Genomic DNA, 20,066 nt, shown 5'->3' on the forward strand with positions numbered 1-20,066 from the left:
TCCCGTGGTTGCCCTTGGGGGGCTTGTTGGAACGGCTTTCCCAGGTGATGCTGTGCTAGCCCAGGGCCCTTGCACATCCACCCCTGGGGCACAGAGCAGCCGCCTGTGCCCACATGGTTCCTTAAGAACCTGGGGAGGAACCAAGGATGAGGCACTGGACATTGGCTTCTGCCAGCTCAGAGGTGGGCCCACACAACCTGAGGAGCACACAGGGCTGATGCAGATGGAGCTGTAGTTCCCTGAGCTGGGGGCTTCAGGGGTCAGTGCCAGCCCTGAGCCTCCTGGCCTCCTCTCTCTCCTGCCTACACATTCCTCCTCTAAGTCAGCTGCAGCACCCGCTCTCAACCAAAGCAATGGGTGGTGCACCCCCAGGCCCTGGTGGGGCCAGCCCACAGCAGCAGCCACAGCATAGGGGGTCAGTCCCTAATGGCCTCTCTCAGGACAGTGCAAACCCAGCTCCACCTGCCTGCCTGTGCCCAGCAGCTGTGGTGCATATGGTCAGCTCTGCAGGCCCTGCCAGCCTGTGGGGGAGTTCCAGTCCCTCCTGGTGGTGCTGACTAACACATGCCTGACTCACACAACAGCTAGCACAGGTGATGCGAGCCAGGCTCTCAGGAAGGAACAGTGAGCACCACCCTTCTTGAAACCACCACACCTGGAGGCTGACTTTGGGGACACCTTGCAGAGCTGGGGATTTGCTCCTCAGGGGCTTTCATGGGCTCCCCACAGACACACCAGAGCTCAGGCCCCAAGTCTGACCCTGCACTGCCAGCCCTGTGCCCACAGCCCCTGCCTTGTGCTAACTGCCACATGCGGCCTCATTCAGCAGGATACAATGTCATACATGTGACACACACAGAAACACACCAAACACAGGGAGCTCCCTGGGGCACCATGCTGGCATCTCCCTGGGACAGCAGCCTGGGCACCAGTCCTAGCCCCAGCCCACCTGTCTAAGGTACCACTCAGGTGAGCCGACTATCTGCCAGGATTGCTCAAAGGGGCTCCGCCTGCTCAAGAGAAAGAAGCCTCTGACATGCCAGATGAGGAAAGGGGCTGCGGGGAGATAGAGGAGGGGCCTGGGAGAGGTAGGCGGTGAGATGGGACATGAGCTCCTGGGGACAGAACCTGGGCCATGAACCCAAAGCCAGCAGGGTGAGCTGGGGGCACAGAGGAAGACGTGGGCTCAGCTCAGAGGAGGTAGGGCTGCGATGCCGGTGTGCGGTTCTGGGGCGTGCCGCGGGCTTGGGACGTGATCATGACATCTGCCTTCATTTCTTTAACATTCATGGGAATGTTCATTTTTAGCAGAGATAATTTTAAACCATCTTCAAATCAACCTTTCCTGGCAATGAATAGATGGATTTGCTCCCACGGAGACACCCACAGACTCAATCTGCTGTCACTGATCTTGAGAGGTGGTGGATCCACAATCCCAAGTGCGCTGGGATGCCAGGCTGCTGGCTTGAGCACTGAGCCCCTCCTCCCTCCCACGGCACCACAGGTCAGGCCCTGCTGGACATGCCCTCTCCCACCCCTGCCACCCAGCTGACCCTCCCAGCTGCAGAGAAGGCACACTCTTCTCAGTCATTGATGTGGAGGACCTGGAGGAAGCGGCTCTGCCCTCAGGGCTGGGGAACTTGGGAAGTCCCCAGACCCTCCCCCTGTGATGGCCAACATGATGGCTCCTCGTTAGGGGCCACAGGACCAAAGGGAGAACAGGTACTTGATGCAGTGTCCACCACAGGCTGAGCCTCCCATGGCCTGCGTGACACTGGTTTCCCAGCAGATGTTCTGCCAGTGCCTCCCAGCAGCCAGTGACCCTGGCACCCTCTAGCAGGACTGACACTCAGAAAGGTTCCTGGAAGACAACGCCTGCTGGCAGAACACCCACCCGCTGGTTGTCTGTGGCTCCTTGTGAGCTGGGGCTCATGTCCTTGTCCCTGGCACATCTCCCTGGAGGCAGCCCCTAGGCTCCTACTCCAGGCTCCTACTCCATGACCTGTCTCTCCATGTCCCTTCAGCTCCCCTGACCCAGTGGATCCTCCACCTACTGGGGTCAGATGATCCCCAGCTCAGCCTGAAAATGTGGTAGCAGTAGGTGCACCGTTTCCCAGGACATGAACCTCATAGGCTGGCTCATTCGCAGGGCGCCCCCTGCAAGACCTGGGACCCCCAGGAAGGAGGCCCTGTGTCCGCATGATGCCCAATTCCCAAGCCAGCCCTTACCTCCAGAGGAACCACCTGCATGAGGATGGCGAAGTTGGTGAGGTGCGTGCAGCGGCAGACCGAGTAGCTGAGGTTCCCCTCCGTGCGCGCGCAGCCATGGCTTGACCAGACACCTCCACCGGAGCTGAGGACACAGCAGCCATAGTCAGCGGAGGCAGCACTGCTCCCAGAGGGCAGCAGCTCTCCGTACACAGGCCTGTGGCCCTGTGGGCTTGCTCTGCCCCCCAGGAATACAAAACACAAAGCCTGCGGCAGTGGCCTCTCAGGGCCAGGCCACAGGGCTGGGGCACTGGGCTGCTGAGGCCACAGCGAGCAGGTCACAGGGAGCACGGGCCTTTCTGGGGCCAGGAGGGTAGAGCTGTGTCAGCACTATCCTTCTGCACAATGCTCGACCACGTCCAGGGCAAAATGAAGTGTCACAGCCCACTGTCCAAACCCGGGAGATGGCTGAACTGTCGACAGAGGGCACACGCCCAGGGGCATCTGCCAGTCAGGACGACACTACCAACACGCACAGGAACTGAAGTGTGGACCTGGGGAAACGGATACCAGTGGGCACCCCTGGGGATGGACTGCCGTGGCAGTGAGAAAGAGCACCCGGCCCGTGGCTCATGGCAGGAACCGTGAGACAGGCGCACAGGCAGCAGAAGCCAACAGTGTCAGATGCTCCACGGACGTGGGTTAGACCCACAGAGAGACAGAGGGCACTCAGAACCCCCATGGTGGTCCAGGACGAGAGGTGAGGGCCAAGCGGGACGTTTGCGCCTTTGTGATGCTTTAGCATTAAATACTGTGCTCATATCAGACGATCGTAGACAAAGACCACTTCAAGCAAACACGCTCCCATATCAGCTGGCTCCTTCTCAGGGGACAGCATTGGTGACCTGATTTTCTCATCTGCACTTCTGTTTTCAGAATCCAAATAGGACTCTGAAGTGGTTCTCTTGGTAGATGTGAGCTCGGTAACCAGCAAAGACCAACCTGCTGCCAGAGGCAGAGGGCTCCAGCCTGGCTGTGTCCCACTCAGCTGCAACTGCAGTGCCACCATGGCTGCAGCAGGGCGCATGACCAGAGGGAGCCATCCCCACCTCCCTGCCATGTCCCCACACGAGGCACATACCAGCAGCATTGTTATTTTCCAAGGAATACTGTGGGCATTGAGACTGTGACCCCCATGTGGGTGGGACCTGAGAGGGTGGGAAAGGGCATTCGAGGTGGCTCAGGGGTGACACTGAGGCTGGTGAGCGAGAGGCAGGGACAGCAGCTTCTACCACAGCTTTCATGATTAATGAGCTGCCCTCCCGGAAAGGTGGGAGGCACTCAGCCCCCCACCCTGCCAGCAAGAAGAGCCAAACTCCATTGGGAACAAGGGACAGAAGACGGCCCTGCAGCCCTCCCGTCACTCCCTGGGCCTGATTTTCCCGGGACTCTTGTGTTCTGCACAGGGCCTCTGTCTACAGAAAATGTGAGGTGGCCCCTCAATCTGACCAGAGCAGGTGGAAAGACGTGGCTGTGAGGTGAACAAGGGCCCTCTCTGCTCAGGTGAAGGGAAGGAGACCACAAAGCTGCACCCCCCGAATGGAGCCACGAAGGTGTGACCCTGCCCAAGGTCCCGTCTCTGGGGAGTGAGGACCCACTCCCAGGGGAGGCGGTGGGGACAGGAAGGCAGCTCCGACTGTATAGAAATAAATCTGCCAGGGAAGCCAGCCAAGCAATACCGGATCACATTAAAAACGTGCCTAGGCCTACAGCCCAGGAAGGTTGCGTCCACGCACAAAAATGCTCACTCAGGTCCATAAATAAGATGTGACACATATAAATACAATAGGAGAAATATGTGCCCATCGGGGCAGGCTGCAAAACCAAGACGAGGTGGAGCGATGTGAGAAATGTCAGGCTAAACAATACCGATGTGTCCTATGAACACAACATAAACCACACATCAGTTACCGAAAGCACACACGAAAACTGCCCCCCGTTGTAACCACTGCAGGGAGAGGAGGTCAGGATCAGAGGGGAAGGTCAAAGGGGACTTTGCTTTTTTAAAAATAATGCTTCACTTTTTAAGGAATAATGTATTACTTGTAAATTTCTTAGGGTACATAAAAAAAGTGGCTCAGAATTCTAACCCCAGTGAAAAATATCTTTCAAAAATAAAAGAGAATTCTTTCCCAGACAATAATACCCAAATTTACTTCCAGAAGCCTTGCATTACAAGACAGGCTAAGGGGACACGCCAGGAGCCAGAAGCCTGAGTCTGCACCAGGAAATACAGCAGCTGGAATAAATGAAGACCTATGTGCCATTACCATGGTCTTATCTTTAATTGCTCTGCAAGGTTACTGATGGTCTGGGGTGAAAATAACAACAATGGCTGTGTGCATTCATGTCACTTATAAAGATCCAACTGAGAGCAAGGCATAGGGCCCTGCAGGAGGAACTGAGAAGCCATTTCAGTATCTTAGAAGACATCTGAAGGCTACAGAATGGATTGAAGGTAGACACGGGTGCATGAAACCCACAAACTGTAAGCTCAGCCTCTACCAAAGAATTAAAAGGAGGTATAAAACCAAGTGCACAGAGGAAGTCAAGAGGCACCCTACAAGAGCCCCAATCCAAATAAAGCCAGAGAGAGAGGAAAGAAGAACAAAGAAGAGATGGCAAAATTAGCACCCAGCAAAGTGGGGATTTTACTTCAACCACCTCAATAGTCATATTAAATATAAATTGTGTAAGCACTCCAATTAAAACAGCAATGTTAAGATTGGATTAAAAAGCAAGACCCAGTCATATGCAATCTAAATACCCCACTTTAAGTATGAATATATAAATAGGATGAAAGTAAAAGGACAGATATGATAGATACGTGATACAGCACCTATAGAACAGCTATGTGATATAGCACCTATAGAACAGACACGTGATTCAGCATCTATAGAAAAGACATGTGATACAGCACCTATAGAACAGCTACATAGTACAGCACCTATAGAACAGCTAAGTGATACAGCATCTGTAGAACAGATAGGTAATACAGCACCTGTAGAACAGACAGGTGATACAGCACCTGTAGAACAGACAGGTGATACAGCACCTGTAGAATACTAATCAAAAAAGCCAGATTAGCTGTGTATAGATGGGACTAAGTAGCCCCCAGAGTAGCACATGTCCTAGGAGGAAGGAGGACACCGGGGTTGGGATGGGGCTTGGGGTAGAACACTTGCCCAGCATGGGAGAGGTCCTGGGTCCATCCCCAGAATAAGAGCATTACATAATGATAGCAGGTTCAGTTTTCCGTGAAGTAACAAAACTAAATGTATGGGTTCCTACCAACAGCGCTTCAAAAGATAATAAAGGAAAATTCATACATCAGGGAGAAATGATAGCTTGAGCAGACAGCTGGAGAGTCACACTCCTCTTTCACTCTCCTCCAGTCCCTCCTGGGACAGGAGACCAAAGCCTGGGTGCTCAAGAATCTTGGATAACGCTGTATGGGATCTGCAGGTAACCTGGGCTCATCCTCCGGAACACTTCAACAGTCTCTAGGTTACTCATGGAATCTTACATGTAAATGCTACGTGAATTATTATTACATTGTATATGAATTATTATTACATTGTATTCTTCAGGCAATAATAACAAGAAAAAATCCGCATAGGTTTGATACAAATGCAATTTCTTTTTCCAAATATATTTGGTTCATGGTGAGTTGGTTGCGCAGATCCAGACCCCTTGGGCACAGAGGGCCAACTGTAACTGACAGAGCGAGTTGGCAGAAAGGCAATAAGGGTGCAGAAGAACTGGGTGCAACTGTCAATCAACTTTGGTCTAACTAACATTTACAGACTGTTCAATCCAGAAAAGTATTTGGTATATTTGGTATATAAAAGTTCATGGTATATTCACCAAGATTCAACAGATTGTGGTCGTATAAAGCTTTTTATCAAAAAAAAATTTTTTTAGTTGTAGGTGGACACAAACCCTTTTCTAAAAATTTTATTTTAATGTGGTTCTGAGGATCAAACCCAGTGCCTCATGCATACTATGCTAGTGCTCTTCCTCTAAGCCACAACCCCAGCCCCATATAAGAGCTTTTAACAAATTTTAAAAGTTGAAATTACAGGAAATAAATGATTAAAAGTAAAAAATCAGTAGCCGAAAGGTAATTGGAAAATGCCCAACTATTTGGAAATCAAGCAACACATTTCAGAATAATACGTAGGTAGAAGAGTAAGTCACAGAAAAATTTCAAAATATTTTAAATTCAATAAAAATAAAAACAACATGTCAAAATCCGTGGGCTGCAGATAAATGAGTGCTTCCGGAAGAATTTACAGCATTCCATGTTTCTACCAGAAAATAATAAAGATCTCGTGTCATTTATCTAAACCTTTGTGTTTATAAATTTTAAAATGAAAAGCAAAGTACCTAGAGGTAAATTCCTTCTCTGGAAGTAGGTTAAAGAGAATAAATCAATGCAACGGACAACAGAAGCCTAAGAGGGAAAAAATCAATAGACTTGATAAGCCTCTGGTAAGAGTGGGTAAGACAAAAGAAAATAGGAGTTGAGAAGTAAGAATGATGTTGCGGCCTCAGGACCACAGCCAGGCACAGATCCACTGAGGATGCCACCACCAGCACTGGGCCCCCAATCCAACCGCTCAGATGAAACGGACGAAGCCTTCCAAAGAGCACTAACTGCCAAAACGCATTTAAAAAGAAACAGATGGCCTAAAGAGTTCTGTATCCATAAAATAAATTGAACATATAGTAAAACCTTGTCAGCAATGAAAACGAGGCCTCCATGACGGCACTGGTGAATTCTACCAAAACATCAATGAAAGAAATGTGAATTCTACACAGTCTTCCAAAGTGTACCTCTTGCAAAGACCTGATTGCTTCTCTACCAAAGCCAAAGGCATTTTCCAAAAGAAACTGCAGACCGATTTCCTTCACAAACATAGATAGAAAAGTCATCAATTATTCCAGCAAATTAGATTCAGCAACATATAAAAATGACAGCACATCACAACCCCATGGTTCCAAAAATGCAACCTGGTGAGACATTCAGCGTCACCCCTAATCCCCTCAACGGGGAGACAACCAGGCGTTCCCCAGCTGAGCAGACATGAGGCGCGGGACACCCCTCCTCGGAGTCCAGGCCGCAGCAGGACACGGCCAACACTGCAGCAGCTGTACGTCGGCACGCGAGCCACACTGCGTCCATATAGGGAGCCGGGCTCAGAGGCTGCCTGCACTCAGCCCCCCCATGTGGCATCTTTCAGAGACATAACCACGGGGACAGAGGACAGGCCGGTGTCACGAGGACTGGAGGAGGACGTGGGGAACCTCTGAGGGGGATGGCCTTGCTCTGTGTCTTGGCTATGGTCCTGGTAGGCCGATCTCCGCGACTGTAGAAATTTACATTCCTGGAGATGGTGTGTGCTCCGCCTGGCCACATCCTCCCCGGGGCTATCTTCTGTGCCACCTTTTGTGCCTTGGATAACAACTGTGCTTGCTGGGGGGCAGCGGCTGGGGCTGGCACCTCCCTGGCGGTTAGTGATGGGGAGCACTTTTCATACACCTGTTGGCCATCTGTATCTCTTCCTTTGGCAAATGTCTGTTTAAGTCTGTTGCCCCCCTTTTTAATTTTTTTTTTTTTAGTCATAGTTGGACACAATACCTTTATTTTATTTATTTTTATGTGGTGCCGAGGATCAAACCCGGTCCCTCCCATGAGCTGGGCAAGCGCTCTACCACTGAGCCACAGCCCAGGCCCCTGTTGCCCATTTTTTAATCAAGTTGTTGTTTGCTTTTTGTTTCAGTTCCTACAGTAAAACCAAAACCCTGGAATTCCAACATCATCCAGTGAAGAGCTGCATCCCCATGCCCCTCTCCTGGGCTTCTCTGTTAACTCTCCCTGGGAGGGGGACAGTGAGGTGTCAGGAGGAATGCTGGGCACCTCTGATTAACTGGTTTGCTGTGGGTTTTAAGAGACTGTCCTGGTGAATCCACACACAGGAAGACCTGTCCCAGGGGTCCCAGGGGCCACGGTGCCCTGCACCTGTCTGGGTCTTGCCCAGGTCTTGAGTGCTTCCAGTGTGTGCCATCCTATAGCTGTGTTGGCTCCAGACCCGTGCCCTGGAGGGCGGGCCTGCCTGGCTCTATGCCTCGACCAGGCTCCCCCCACCCCGCCCTCTCCCTGGCGTCCTCCTCCCCCATCCTCCCCCTGGTGCTCTCTGCTCTCTCCCCCTCCCCCTGGCACCCTCCCCTGGTGCCCTCCCCCCCACCCTCCCCCTGGCACCCTCCCCTGTGCCCCTGAAACAGTACCTGAAGTTCAGGAAGGCACAGTACAGGAAGATGCGGTTGCTGGCATTGGTGGCATCAATGTGCTGCTTATGAGTCTGAAATGAAGGAAAAGGGACATGCATATGACATGGAGGCAGAGGAGTGAGCCCCACAGCCAAGCTCCAGGGCAGGGTAGAGCTCAGCCACTGACTCTCCACCTGCTGCCCTGAGGTGGTGAGAGTGGCCAGGTGCCCACCCCGTCCCACACCACCCTCTGCCCACACCAGCCCAAGCTGCAGTTCCCCTGGGCAGGTTGAGACCTCCCTGGCCTGCTCTTCCCCAAGTCCGCCAGGCCTCAAGCAAGCAATGCCACCCATTTCCTGTGCCCACTCCTCTCATTTCCTCTTCACAGTAGTGGTCCCATGTGGCACGTTACAGTCACCATTTGGTTGTTGTCCCCCCAGCATGCGCGTGGGATGGGAACAGAGCCCCTGTCTGTTCTCACTCTCTGCCCATGAGCTGGAGAGCCTGGCATATAGCACGCGCCTACTAAACACTTACTGGGTGAATGGACAAAGGAAGAAGTAGCCAAAGGGATGGGACCCCTTGTTCTGGGGTGCGTGTCCTCTCTGGGACACCCCTGGGGACAGCTCAGGGTGCTGTACAGCAGCCTGGCCCTCATAGATGTAAGCTCATCCAGCAGCCATGCCAGGAGTCCAGGAGGCCAGGAGGCCAGGAGGCCAGGGGAAGCTTGCTCTGGGAAAGCCAGGCTACTCCTAGGTGGTCTGGCTCCAGGGACACATGGCATCAAGTTGAGTCCCAATCAAGTCGCACCTCTCCTTTGGTTGTGGCAGTCACTCTGCTCTCTGACCCCAAGTGCCGCCAATGGTGAGCCTTCCGGCTTCCCGAGATCCTTCTCTCCTGCAGGCTGATTAGCCACTGCATCCCAAGTGAACTGGGCAGAGGGGTGTCTTCTCCCTCACAGGTGCATGGTAATCTAACCATCTGGTGGTCAGGAGTGCCCAGCAGGATGGACGGCCCCTCTAAACCTTCTGTGAAGCCAGAGGCTGGTTCATGGTCCCCTTGAGAAGTCTGCCCGGCAGCTCCGGGCAGCACCAGGTGGTGCAGGCCCTGCTCCCACTGATGCTCTGGCAAAGGAGAACCCTCACTCCTCTCGCTTCCCCCCTGTATCCTGAGGTTCTTTCAATAGATGACAGAGCCTCTTAAAACTGCCCGTACCTGGGAACTCTGCAGGCCTCAGCCAGAACATTCCTCCCTAGACGGAGGCTTGGCCCACCCAAGTTCTCTTCACCTTCTCAGATGGGCACCTTCCACCCCAGCCCACCCTCCTCCCAGCCCCCTGTGACCTCCCATAGCATCAACCCTGTCCTGGGCCTGTACCTTATCTGTACCTAGGTCTGTGTCTGCCACCTTCCACTACAACAAGTGTCCAGGGAAGGGACAGTTTCCAAAAGACCCCACACTAGAGGGACATCCAGAAAAGCATGCCGCATGAATTACTGTGGAAATCAAGCTCATGGGCAGGCGAACTGACCTCTGAGGGACGTCCATCTGCACCATGCTAACCGTGTGCCTCTCTGCAGAGGACCAAGGGGTCAGAGGCACACAGCTGTGCTTCCTGCTGCTCACCCTTCCCAGAGAAACCAATCCCTGAGTCCTGCGAAATGGCTCTGCTGACCCTCCCACCAAGAAACTGGGCAGCGCAAGCCCGCAGGCTTTGCAGGTCAAGGGGAACCTAAAAGGTCAAGCCTTCCTTTACCCTGACCACGTGGCTTTCTGCATGAGGCACCTAACCCCTCTGAAGGTCACCTGGGAACCACCCAGTTCCTCCTCCTGACTTGGAGGAGGTGGCTTCGGAGCACGGTTCTGACCCTGGCCACCCATTCTGTCCTGGGAACATGGAATTGCATGTGCTAGGAGCTCTGGGCTGGGCCAGCCACCGGGGCTCACGGGCCCTTAGCTGACGCCAAGCATTGGAGAGCCAGGGACACACTGTCCTCTGCCTTCCAGGGTCACACACGGTGAGCTCCACACTCAGGCAGGAGAGCCTGTGTCCAGCAGCACCCCAGCCACAGGGAGATGGGTCCCATCCCACAGAATGGGAGACATGAGCGAAACCTGGAGAGGCCACAGCCCGGAATCGAGAGCAGCATGAGGCCCCTGCACAGGCAGCCCCAGACCCAAATCTCCAAGAACCCACGTAAAAAGGGAGCTCTCTGTGTGACTTGGGCCATCTAGAAGGGCTTAAAGCAAGCGGGTGGCTGGAGGAAGCCAAACCTGACCTCCCTCTTCTCCTGTGGGGCTCAGCCCTCGGAGCAGCCTGTTTCATAAATGGGGAGGCCTCTGAAGTCCTGCACCCCACTCCAGAGTGTGGTCACCCTTCAAAGGAGGGCCACACCTGCCAGCCGGCAAGCAGTGCGTGTGGTCTGAGGGGGCAGACCGCCTTCCCTCGGGTCTGGGCCAAGACCCCAGCGTGGAGCTGGACAGCCCTTGCCTCCGGTCAGCCATTCCATCCCAGGCCCAGGAGCTGGGGAACTGACCACCTCTAATGTGTCCAGCTGAGCAGAGGCTCTCAGCTAGTCTCCACAAAAGGAGGCCTGGGGCTCCCAGCGGATTGGGGCAGCGCGTTTTGACATATGGGGACTCAGCTGTGGTGCCAGGGAAGAGCAGGGGTGCGCTGGTCTCTACCCACATTTCATTTCACAGAGAAAGGCCAGGGGCACCGACAGCACGTCACCTCCGAACGCCTGGGCGAGGGTAAAGACCATTCCCACTGGTCACCCTAGCCGGCTGGGCCACCAGACAGGAAAACTCACAGCTCCCAGAACACAGGAGTCATGGGGACCCCCACCCCCAATTGCAGGCAGCCACGTGTTTCAGGAGCAGAGAGCAGCAGAAGAGAAGCCCCCCAGGTATTCCCACAGGAACAGAAGTGCCTGCAGAGGTCAGCAAGGGGAGCAAGGCCCTGATGCCCCCAGGAGCTCCACTTTGCAGTCTGCTGCTGGGCTGCTCCTGGCCCAGTCCTACCAGGGTCAAGGCCATGTTCCCCCTTGTTCTTTTGTCATGAAATCAACCTAAGGGTTTAAATACAAAGACCCAATTGTTCTTTTGCTTATTTGGGGACAACTGATCTCTGAGCATCCCTGGGACAACTCACAGAGCAGGCAGAAGGAGCACTCACACCGAGTGTCTTTAAATTTTAAGATGAAGAGTTGCTGAGTTTTCAGGGGTTGCAGACCTGGCGATATTGTGTTAAACTGGGTGCAGAGCCAGATGCCAGGGCCACCAAGTGATCCAACCCTCACTCAGAGAGTCCCAGAACCCCAGTGTCCTGGAGGCCATGCCCCTCCCATCCCAAACCTCCCCACACCGCTGTGAGGCGAGAGAGGCCAAACTCCCCTCATCTAATGCATCTTCGGAAGCCTGGCCTGATGTCAGGACACACAGACCCTCCACAGGCCCCGCTGCCCAACTGACATGTACATCCTGTTCCCACCAACAGAAGCAGCTTTTCTCTGGTGGGTGACGTGCCCAGCTGAGAGAGCCCAGACCCGAAACTTCAGTGCACAGCCCTGCCCTGTGTGCTCCACACCCTGCCCTGCCTTTCCCAAGCCTTCTGACCCTGGCACAGGCGACACCATATCCTGGCCTCATGTCCCAAATGGGCTTGCCTACGGTCTTGCCATACAGCCAAAGGTCCTGGTCCTGGCTCCAGGGCCCAAGTCCATCAGCACACCCAGTAACAGATCCTGACCAAATAGCTTTGAGTGGGATCTCTTGCTGGGCACTCTGTCCACCTGGCTCACCCAGCACTGCAACTCCCAGTCTGCTGGACACCCAAGTCAGGCCACTTTGTCCCCCTGCTCAGCCACTCTGGCAGTGTCCACCATACTCAGGGGAGAGCCAAAGCTTTCGGAGCTGCCCCAGGCCTGAGAGGACCTGAGGGCCTCTGTGACCTGATTCCTGTGCCCTCCAGCCCCTGACCGCACCTCATGCACACGGGTCGGTGCTTCTCCCTTCGGCCCCTGTGCAAACATCCAGAGCAAAGCCACCCTCATCCTCCCGGGTTCCTGCAGGGCTCCCCACGGCATCCTCCTGCTTCCCCACTGTGCCTATCCCCTGGCCTCCTAGGCAGTGTCCCTGTTAAGGGGCAGTGTGGCAGGGATGTGGCTTCTCATGCTCTGTCCTGAGTCACAGTCGTGCAGCAGGAGGCGCATGGCACCAGTCAGAGACCTCGGGAGGAAGGACAGGAGGCAGGGGTGAGACCCAGGTGCTGGGAGCCAGCAGGTCTGTCACCCTCACATGCAGCTGTCCTTCACAAAGCCACCCATGTGGTGCAGAGACCAGTCAACCAAAGCCCTGGTGTCACTTAAGAATGGCAAAAACACCCAGAAGATGACTCACGATATCAAGGTGGACAGACGCTAGGTTCTGTGAGAGCCACGGAAGATGTGACCACAAAGGACTTCTGAATGACTGCACAGGGCAGAGGACAGAGACCCAGAGAGAGATGATGGATGGATGGTAGATCCTATGAGAGGTAGAGAGACAGATGATAGGTGACAGATGGGTGATAGGTGGATTGATAGATGACAAATATATAAATGGACAGATGACAGATGACGACCCATGGCAGGTGGATTACTAGGTGATGGGTGAGAAGCTTCTGGGTGACCGGTGATGGCTGAGTGTGGATGGTGGTGGACAGCTGTAGATGGGTGACACAGGGACAGACAGATGACACGTGAGGGCTGTGATGGCATCCAGCCTGGGATGTCCTTTCTGTCACTTGTTCTATTTTTGTCATTGCTTATATACAGTTGTCAAAATGACAGAACCACGGTGACAGAGAACAGATGATGGTGGCCAGGAGCAGGGCTGCTGGCAAGAAGGGCAGCATGAGGGACCTCCTCCTGGGTGGCTTCGGGGACATCCCTCAAGTCTGTGTTAAAAGGACAGGGAACTGCACATATGCGTGCCAGCCTCGGTGTCTGGGATGTGACCCCACGCCACTGTTCTGCCACCTGTCACCGTGGGGGGAACTGGGAGGACATACACAGCCTCTCTTATCACCATCTTTGCCGCTTCCCACAGATTCATCATTTTCCACAGAGAAGTCGTGCAAAGAGTTAAATCAGCCCCATCCACGGCCACCAGACCAGGTCTCTAGCTGAGGGTTGAGCCCTGGAGGGGACAGAGACCCAGAGAAAGATAACGGCAACGTGCCAGCCCCGTTTAGACTTGCTGCTTGCTGCCTGGGCATGGGGTCAGCCTTGAGATTAGGGGCGGAGGAAAGACGCACAGCGTTCACGCACAAGGGGAAAAGAACTTGAACCCTGAGCTCTACCCACAGGATCCCCCAGGAAAGAGGAGGAAGTAAGGCTGTCCTCGAGAGCGGGTGCCAGCAGACCTGTCTGCGGCATCTACTGAACGCTCCATCCACAGGAAGGAAATGAAACAAGGAACCGGAGTGCTAGATATGAAGAAAGACGATCATCGAGAGCAAAGCCACGGCCACAGCCCAGGGTGAGCAAGGCCATGGCCACAGCCATGGTGAGCAAAGCCATGGCTGCACTGCAACTCCCAGTTTGCTGGACACCCAGCTCATGGTGAGCAAAGCCCATGGTGAGCAAAGCCACGGTCCCAGCCCACAGTGAGCAAAGCCACGGCTGCAGCCCATGGTGAGTGGACTGCCCCTCTGCGGCAGCACCAGCCTCACCTGATGAGATCACAGCCAAGGCTGAGCTGGGACTGCCCTGTGACTGCCCTGGGCCACTCCCAGGTGCTGCACTGACCCAGAGCTGGCCCCCTCCCTGCAGCAAAAGGGTGTGGGCAGGGACTAGGACCTGAGTGTCACAGAGGGTCGCACGATGTGAGGGCTGGGGCTGTGGCCTCGGGATGGCCGACCGTGAGCCCCTGAAAATGCTGTCAGGAATTGGAGAGCCACAGGGTCCTGGGACCTGAGAAGCCGCTGGCAGCTCTCAGCTCTCATTTTCACCAAGTTTGGATGTTACGTTAGCAGAGGTCCAGAGTGTCTGGGCTCAGAGTGGCTGGGCACCAAGAAGGATGAGCAGGTAGAGGACAGCAGGGAGTGGAGCAAGGTCATCAGCAAGCCCAGCGCTGACAGTGCATCTGGCTCGGGGGGTGACATGAGAGAGAGGAACGTGGGCCGCATCCTGGTTCACACCAGCCCCACCAGGTCCCACATCTGCCAGACCCTCAGGCTGTGGCCTCACCTGGGAGAGAGTCTTTTCAGATGTGACCAAAGTAAGGCTCCAAGGACAGGGCACGGGATTCGGAGGAGCCTGACGCCAATCAGAGCCCTTACGAGAGGCTGGAGGGGCACAGGCACAGGAGTGCTGGGCAGAGACAGGGACTGAGACTACTGCCCCCAGCTGCAGGGTGGTCAGCCTCCCTGGACAACACAGGCTGGGACAGAGCCTGCCTTCCCAGCCGCAGGATGGCCAGGTCTCCTGGACACTGGTGACAGACCCAGGATGGGGCTCTCTGAGCCTCAGAGAGGACCAGTTCTGCCATACTTTGATTTTAGACTCTGGCCTCCAGGCTAAGAAAACAAGTCTCTTGTGTAAAGCACCAGTTAGTGTCATTTGTCACAGCAGCCCCAGGACATGTCGACGTCTGCAGTGACCTGGCCCTCCTTGCCTTCTGGCCCCTTTTCCACCATTTCCCAGATCTGTGGTTAGTCATCATCCTAGCTGACCCTGGCAACCCCAGTGCCCTAGAGACCCATGCTGTGGCCAGCCCAGCCTCCGGGAAGCTCTGGAGCAGCAGCAGTGCTGGTGGGCAGAGCAGACCTATCCCCACAGCGGAACAATGTGGCCACCCCGACAGCTTCCTCCCTTCCAGACCCCACCCACGACGCTGTGCACATCTGCCCTCCTTTCCCAGGGCTGCAAACCTCAGTTCCCTGTTCATGGCCGGCATGGGGAGCCTCAGCCTCAACTAGAATCAGGAGCTGCCGGTCACTGGCGCCTCTAGGTCCCCAGGGACGAGGTTTCCTTGCACTCCCCCAGGGCTGTCTGGCCATCTCTGTCTGCATCCCGAGGCACAACCCTGAGCTTTGAAGTCAGGCGTCTCCTGTGTGGTCTTGGCCAGGCCCAAAGGAAGGCGCCGTCCCTGGAGCGCCTCCTGCCCCACCGTCCACCCACACCAGGGCTGTGTGCTGGACTCCCTCCCCGACTATTATTCCTCAGATGCCTCCTGCTCATGGAATGCTGGTGCTATAAATAGCACTCCCCTAGACACCTGGCCTGAGTGTTTCAAGAGGCCCCACAAACTTCACTTCCGCGTTATCTGTGCTGCCATGTGAGAGGAGAGAAAGATCATGTGTGGCTCTGGCACCCACCGCCGGGCCCTGCTTCCACGGCCCTGCATTCTGAGCCAGGCTCTGCTGCGGCTGGTCCCAGCCAGACCAAGATGCGCTGTCCCTGATGCCTTGGCCTGGCTGCTCCCGTTTCCAGAGCCACAGCCCAGGGACTGACTGTTCCTCAAGCCAGAAGACCTTGTCCTGGGCTAAGAACCAAAGCATCACCTAACATGTGCACAGTGCGTGTCTGCCGGTACCACCGGAGCAGCAAGGGCAGTCTGCTGCATGGGCCACTGGTCCCCAGAACAGAAAAAAAACCACTGCTGACAGTCCACAAAACAGTGCCCGGTGTGCAAGCTTCTCAGGTACCAGGAAGCTCTAGCACAGGTGTGCCCAGGGGGTCACACCAGCTCCTCCAGTGCCAGGCAGCACCACGTGGGTGTGAGGACCACACCACTCGGCTCACCTTGCAGCCTGATCCTGTTGACAGCAATCCCTGTTGTGCCTACCTCTGTGTGCCATGATAGGAATGATGCCACCTCCCCAGAGAGGGCTACCCACTTAGAGAAGGGTGGGATGGCATGCCGGTCTGCATTCTGGAACCACAGGACAAGCTGCAGGGTCTGCAGCAGGACCCATCCCTGTTCATCCTATTTCCCGTTCCCATCTGCTGAGCCACTTCCCAGCATGACCGGCACAGCCCCCAGCCCCCAGGGCTGACCACAGGCACACACACCACGCCCCTCCTCTAAGTCAGGGAAGAAGATGCACAGCTGGCCCGGGACTCTCCCGCTTATTGAAGGATGGCTTTAAAAGGTGAATTGTGACCCAGACGCCTAAGATGCCACTTAACCCACGGATTAGCAGGCAGCCAGCAGGTGCCACAGCCCTCTAGGGGAAGGCCCAGGAACACTCACAGACGAGGCATGAGAGCGGGAGGGACTTTGCCTGGTCCATGTCCACAGGGAGGGATGGCCACCGACTCCACCAGGCACATTTCCATATCAGTGGGAAGATGATTGGTATTGCTGAGCCTCAGAGCCGGAGGCAGTACAAAGCCCCAAGAGCCCCCGCGAGCAGCCAACAGCCCCTGAGGCCCAGCTTCCCCTGGAAAGGCTCAGCCACCTTTCAGGGATGGCTCAACGTCCTCCATAGCTTCCCTCTTCAAATTAACTAAAAAAAAAAAAAAAAAAAAAAAAAAAGCAACTAACTTCCCCCCCAAAAAAGACATGGCCAGGTTAAAAAATAAATCACACCACGGGGCACAGAAGTGGAGAAGAAATGCCAGGTGGAGCAGGCCCCAAGACAGCATCCTAGGTGGAGGGACAGTGGATGTCCTGCAGAACCAGCAGCACGAGGCCAGGTGTGACGAGAGGCCAGGAGCACCACCAGGCCAGGGCAGGGAGCAGGCCCAGGCCCCAGACTTCAGAGAGGGTCTGTGGTCGGTGGTGAGGGAGGAGGAGCCCAGGCGGAGCCCCACAGTGTTGGTGCCCAGAGCTCGGAGAGAGGACCAGAGAAGGCCGGCCAGACAGGGAGCCCTGAAGCCCAGCAGAGGACGCCATTGGTGACCAGAGTACCAATGGGAAGGACCACCAAATGGACCTCAGGGGTGGTGCCCAGGACACACAGGCACTACAGGGCTCTTAACGGGCCCAGGCGGCTGCGGGGTGAAGCCACCTTCATGGTCCCCTGCAGAGTACTGTTGTGCCAACTGTGCCTCCACAGACCTGCCTGCAGGCTTCTGTTTGCTGTGAGAGGTGCTCTGAGCCCGAGGGCGTCCTAGTGAGGAGCAGAGGGACCCAAGGGGATAGGGCCGGTAGCAATGAACCTGTAAGCCCGCAGGCTCCTGAGTAGCGGGGAAGGTGACTCCCCACCCTGTGGAGGGAAGCACCTGGTCCCTGTCCTCTGGGAAGCCCTGGACATCGTCCTCTAACTCCCTGATGGCTGAGCAGCATGACCTGCCCCCGGGGGACAGCGGGTCTGTCCTGCTGAGCTGTTCCTCACACAAGAGCTCACCTTCAGGGCAGGCTCAGAGATGGAGCAGACAAGAAGATGAGCATGAAAGACCACATGGTCAACGGCACCAGACCCCACCTGGAACACCAGGATAGTGGCAGTGTCGCCACACTGGCCTCAGGATACGGCTGACTGGTACTGAACTCAGGGGCAGGGGTCTCAGGCCCCTCAGGCTGCTGCAGCCTGACCCATACCTTGGACATTGGAGCCTACCCTGTTTAAACACAGAGCCAGAAAGGAGGCTGATGGCCCAGGGGCCACACCCAGGCCCCACGTTCACGGTAGAGCCCTGCTGTGTGGTGCGGGTGACCTCTCCCCTGTCCCTCTGAGCACCTGGTTCAGAGATTCTCTTGCGTTCTCTCCCCTGCTCTCCCGCCAGCCAGAGACCTGGCTCCGCGTGGCTGTGGGTCTCCCCACTGACCCCAGGAAGCAGCATGCACAGTTCTGCTGGTGGCCTGGTCCCATCTTCCTCCCATCCAACTAAAGCCACCTGAGAGGCTGGCCTATTCCTGCAGCTTCCTGGGCCCCTGTCATAGCCAGACCAGCAGCTCAAGGTCAGGGTTCTGGGTGTGATCTGGACTGCATGGGAAGGGGCAGCCAGAGAGGCCACCAGTCGGGCTGACAAGTGCATGTGATCACTTAGGACCTATGGGATCCCTTGGTGTAGTCCATGGGTCAACACTTCATCAGTGACAGTCAGGTTTCCGTCCCCACCAGAAAAGGACACAGGCAGCACTTCACCACCAGCAGTCTCGCCTACGCCCGCTCCTGGCCAGAGATAGCAGGCTCGCAGGTCACACATAGGGGCAGTGGCGTGGGCGTGAAGGTGCGCACTGAGGACGGGTGCTAGGCTGCATCAGCTGTGCCAGGCCCAGGGTCTGCTCCCGCAGAACAGCTGGCAACACGACCTGTGTCCTGCTGCAGGCGCTTCACTGGCCCTCATGAAGCACCACGGCCCCTCCCGACACAGTGGGAACTGGGGCCAGAGGCCAGGGGCTGGGACTTGGGCACAGGGTGACTGTGTGGAGCAGGGAAGGCAGAAGGTGCTGATGCTTGGGCCCACTCCTGCCCCTAAGGCCGGTCCCCTGGACCCCACCCTCTCTTCTTCTGAGTTCCCCTCCTCCTCTCGCCTGAGCGGCAGGAGAGGCCACAGCCTGCGTGCAGACTGACCCTAGAGCTGCTGAGCAGTGACCAATACCAGAGGAGAGGCCCATCCCTCACTGTCCAGAGAGGGGAGAGGGAAGGGTCTGCCCAGCCCTGCAGGCCCGCCCTGGTTCCAGATGCAAGGCCCCTTGAGCAGGGGCTTATCCTTGGGTGCACAGGGTCCCTGCCAGCGTCTAAAAATGATCCAGCCTGCTCACAAATGAGGGCTGGTTTCTCAGAAGACAAGTCTTTTATGTGAGCTATAAAAAGCTGCTGGATCCACAACCCATGATCATCTGAGAGTCAGCAGGGTGGTGCTGGCCAGGCCCCCACCCTGCACACCCAAGGACTTCCCGATCACCAGGACCCCCTTGATGGCCATGACCTGAATGTGCACGCCCAGTTCACTCCTCCTGGGGTCAAATTCGGGGACCTGGCAAGCCCCTCCTCACAGCTGGGAAGCACCCCAGCTGCAGCTGCTGAGGGCACTGGGAGGCCAGGAGGCCCAGCCGGGGCTTCCGGCTCCACCACCCAGCTGTGCACTCCCAGCCAGCTTCAGGGTGGGCTGGAAGGAACTGTGCTCCCCAAGGAGGAGAAACACCCAGAAGTGACCCTAGGCGTGACCCCACTGCCCCGGTGTCCACCACCTCACTCACAGCTTTAGGAAGACCACTGGCCCAGCCTGGGCTTCACCCTTGGCACCGGCTCAGAGGACAGGGGGCACCAGCCCTGTGTGCAGGGTGACACTGGGCATTTGTTTCCACATTCCAGGGCAAAAGAGCCCCTGATGGCCACCTACAATGACCCCTCGCAGCTGGCCCTTGTTGTGGCCAGACTGCCTGGCGGGCGGTCAGGGGCCCCGTCTCATTCAGAGGAGCTGCCTGGGCTCGCTCCTCTCTGCCATGTCCCTCCCAAGACACAGGACGTGCAGGTCCAGTGGACCTGAGGCCTGGGACTGAAGGCTGAAGGGGCCAGGTCCCGGACTCATCCTGCCGGCCCAGAGCCTTCTCCTCCGTGATCCTGCTTGAGCGAAACAGACCTC

The 20,066-nt window shown here is 56.0% G+C and overlaps 1 protein-coding gene across 1 annotated transcript in view; it reads right to left on the reverse strand.

Moving 5' to 3' along the window:
* Positions 1–20,066, reverse strand: part of Adgrd1 (adhesion G protein-coupled receptor D1) — a 97,410-nt gene that overhangs the window by 27,240 nt on the left and 50,104 nt on the right. Inside the window, 2 exon segments of the mRNA XM_076866320.2 lie at positions 2,230–2,353; positions 8,560–8,633. Coding sequence (XP_076722435.2) covers positions 2,230–2,353; positions 8,560–8,633 — 198 coding nt within the window.

This window comes from Callospermophilus lateralis, chromosome 1 (assembly GCF_048772815.1).
Source record: "Callospermophilus lateralis isolate mCalLat2 chromosome 1, mCalLat2.hap1, whole genome shotgun sequence".
Taxonomy (NCBI): Eukaryota; Metazoa; Chordata; class Mammalia; order Rodentia; family Sciuridae; genus Callospermophilus; species Callospermophilus lateralis.